Source organism: Chrysochloris asiatica, unplaced genomic scaffold (genome assembly GCF_000296735.1).
Source record: "Chrysochloris asiatica unplaced genomic scaffold, ChrAsi1.0 scaffold00014, whole genome shotgun sequence".
In the NCBI taxonomy this organism is placed as follows: Eukaryota; Metazoa; Chordata; class Mammalia; order Afrosoricida; family Chrysochloridae; genus Chrysochloris; species Chrysochloris asiatica.
In genome coordinates, this window is record NW_006408532.1 from 13199199 (window position 1) to 13202777 (window position 3579).

General features: G+C 37.9%; 1 protein-coding gene across 3 annotated transcripts in view; it reads right to left on the reverse strand.

Annotated features, from left to right (window-relative positions):
* Positions 1–3579, reverse strand: part of TSC1 (tuberous sclerosis 1) — a 41670-nt gene that overhangs the window by 30719 nt on the left and 7372 nt on the right. For all 3 annotated transcript variants that reach the window (XM_006834903.1, XM_006834902.1, XM_006834901.1), the window contains 2 exons: positions 3171–3325; positions 2226–2299 (listed from right to left, as the gene is read on the reverse strand). In XM_006834903.1, the coding sequence (XP_006834966.1) occupies positions 2226–2299; positions 3171–3325 (229 nt within the window). The remainder of the gene's footprint in view (positions 1–2225; positions 2300–3170; positions 3326–3579) is intronic.

Here is a 3579-nt window from a genome sequence, read left to right on the forward strand (position 1 = left end):
AAACACTAAAAAAAAAGCTACTAAAGGATATACAAGTATTCTATAAAAACAAGAGTAAGCCAAGAAGACATGAAATATGAGATTGTATATTTGAGAAAGGCAAAGGGAAGCCCCTAGGAATCTGATGACAACGAACTCTAGAAAACAGAGAAGACAAACCTGTCCTTATCAGTACAAAGAAGCAGACACATTGAAAGCAGACACACTGCAGGCCATCACTAAGATTCCTGCTATCTTTTTTTTTTAATAATAATATTTTATTGTATTTTTGGTTGAAAGCTTATACAGCAACTTGGGTTCCCTTTTAACATTTTTTATACAAACTCTTTTATGACATTGCTTACAATTTTCACAATGTGTCTCATTGTCATTAGCTCCATTCTGTTTGTTTGGTTTCCCCTGATCTAGCATCTCTTCCCCTCCTTGTCTTCTCACCTTGTTTTGGAGTAAATGTTGAACATGTGGTCTCATTGTTTGAGGAAGCACATAATTCATGGGTGATACTGTTTATTTTGTAAAATAATCTATTATTTAGCTGGAAGGTGACCCAGAGAGATAGCTTCAATTTCACATTCAACTTATTTTAAGGTAATAGTCTCTAGGGGTTCCTCCCATCTCTTTTGGTCCAGTAAGTATAGCCTTTTTAAGGAATTAGTACTACATTTTATTTCCATCCTATCTGGGACCTTCAATTGTGTCGCTTGTCAGGATGCTAAGTATTGGTTGCTGGGCACCATCTAGTTCTTCTAGTCTCAGATTTGTGAACAGTTTGTAGTATTTATGGGCTAGTAGTTCCATGGATTGGTTTTTTGTTTGATTCTTTGATTTCCATCACTCTCTTTTACTCCATATGAGTCAAAACCAACAGGTGTATCTTAGAATGCCACTTGCAGGTTTCTAAGACCACTGACACTACTCATCAAACTTGGATATAGAACATTATGTTTCTGAACTATGTTGTAACAATTGACAAAACTGTCTCTAGACTATGGTCACAAAGCCCTTGAGCCAGTAATCCAATCCTGAGAGTTTTTTTTTTTTTTTACTATGTGTAGGAGAGTCCTATCTGTGCAGTTTGTTATATATGTTGATCTATGCAGCACACACAAATGTATAAATACATATGCCTAGATATACCTACGGAGTCCTGGTAGAGCAGTGGATTAAGCGTTGGGTTGCTAACCTAAAGGTTGGTGGTTCAAACCCACTAGAAGGTCTATGGAGAAAAGATAAGGCCGTCTGTTTCCATAAAGATGTACAGCCTTGGAAACCCTAATGAAAAGTTCACTCTGTCCTACTGGGTCACTGAGTTGGAATTGAGTCTATGGCAGCCCTGGTGACACTGCTAAGTAAGGCATTGGGTTCTTAACCACAAGGTCAACATTTCAAACCCGCCAGTCATTTCTTGGGAAAAAGATGACTCTGTCTGGTTCCGTAAAGACTTACAGTCTCGGAAACTGTTTATGAGTCAGAATGAACTTGATGATAATTAAGTTTGGTTTAATACATACATGTGTATTTATTTACTCATGAATGCCTTTTAACACTTAACATGCATTCATAACTAACCATTTTTTATGTGAACCAGTTTTTACAGTAGGGTAAATCAGCAAAAGTCATTATCTGTGTCGGTTTCTCTAAAAAGGGTTCAATCCTCTGCCTGGCAGTGGCCAGAGAAAAGTGGGAAGAGAGACCAAAGTTTCTTCTTTTCAGTCCCTACACCTCAGCTCCACACTCCACCATACCTGGAATCCTCAAATCAGGAGCCTCTCAAATTCAGTTTCTCTAGATAATATACCAAGGAACTTTTACAGACGCCTCACTGAGAAAGGTTGTCACTTGTCTATGCAGAATGAAGAAAAAGACCTAAGGATTCCAACCACTCAATATACAGACTTTCTACAATCCACTTGCTTTCAACCATATGCTTCATCTGCTGCTCTATAAATAATTTAGTCCACTAAGGAGCAAGCCTTCCTGAGGATCTGTAGGGCAAGCACTGAAAAGTCCATCTCTCTGTTAAAACAATTATTAGTTCTCCATTAAAGTAGCAGAAATATGTTTTTAATTCATACAAAGCTTATTAATCCTCAAAATGGAATGACTCCATAAACTGAAGAAATTCTGTATTAATTAATACTACAAAAGCAACATCTCCTAGATTACATTTTCAATCTCTCAAGAGAGTCTCTACAATTCTGTCACTAATAGTTTAGTTTCTATACCTTCGAGGGTCCAGTTCGTGGTCCTTGGATCCAGTCACTAATTCCGGATGAATTCGCACATGCTCCATCATTGGCTAGAAGAATTTGGGTTGACAAATTTAAAAAGGCTAAATTTCTTTTGTGATATATCTATCTACACAACAGAATATTATCTGGCAATAAAAAGGAGCGGAGTACTGTTACAATATGGATGAATTTTAAAATCATGTTATGTGAAAGAAACCAGTCACAAAAGAGCATATATTATAAAATATCAGTATGGTATATCCACAATAGGCAAACTGATAAGGAGCTCTGGTAGCGCAGTGGTTACAAATCGGGTTGCTAATCTCATGGTTAGCAGTTTGAAACTACCAGCTGTTCCACGGGAGAAAGATGAGGCTTTCTGCTCCCATAAAGATTCATAGCCTCGGAAACCCTGTACAGGGTCGCTCTGAGTTGGAACCGACTCCACGGCACATAACCACAAGGCTGAGGGGAGGAGTCCTGGTGTGGCACCAGGAGTCCTGGATTAACACTGAACCTCAAGGTCAGTTTGAACCAAAGGTTAGCAGTTCAAATTCACCAGTAGCTCCTTGGAAACCCTATACAGGGTCGCTATGAGTCAGAACCAACTTGACAGTACTTAACAACAACAACAGGCTGAGTGGTAGAGAAACTCAAGGGAAATGGCAAGTGACAGCTAATGGACACAGGATTTCTTTTTGGAGTGATGAAAATGCTCTAAAATTTTCTACTCTGTATGATTATACTAAAAAACACTGAACTGTATGATTTAAATGGACAGATTATAAGGCATATGACTTATATCTCAATAGTTATTACTACTGAAAAAAATGGCATTTCTTTAAAAAAATTTCATGTTGATTACTTAATCCAAAAAATTACAAATGTAGCCTGTCTGAACAGCATGCTATCAAATCAGCAAACAGTAATTTAATTTACCCTGACTACTTCTTCAAAAGTCTCCAAGTTTTCCTTCATACTGTAGTGAGAACGTAGAAAGGAGACAAAGTTGCAAGGGTACATTCCATAAAGACGATGAAAGAGCGCATAAACACTGGCATGGAGATGGACAAGGTAGATTTCTGTCACATGGCCTAAAAAAGGAAACCGTTTAAAGGAGACTCTTAGTTGGACACAAGATTAGTGTATGCAAAATAAACACAAACACAGCTGTCAGCATAACCTTTCATTTACTCTTTTTCACTCCAAAGATAGCAAGTCAGTGGCTTTCTAAAATGCAAATCTGAACCCACTAGACAACCTATTTAAAATCCATCAGTGGCCGTCCCTTAAACAAACAATAAATAAGGAGGATTCGGATGCAGACCGTGCAGACCCAGTCAGGAGG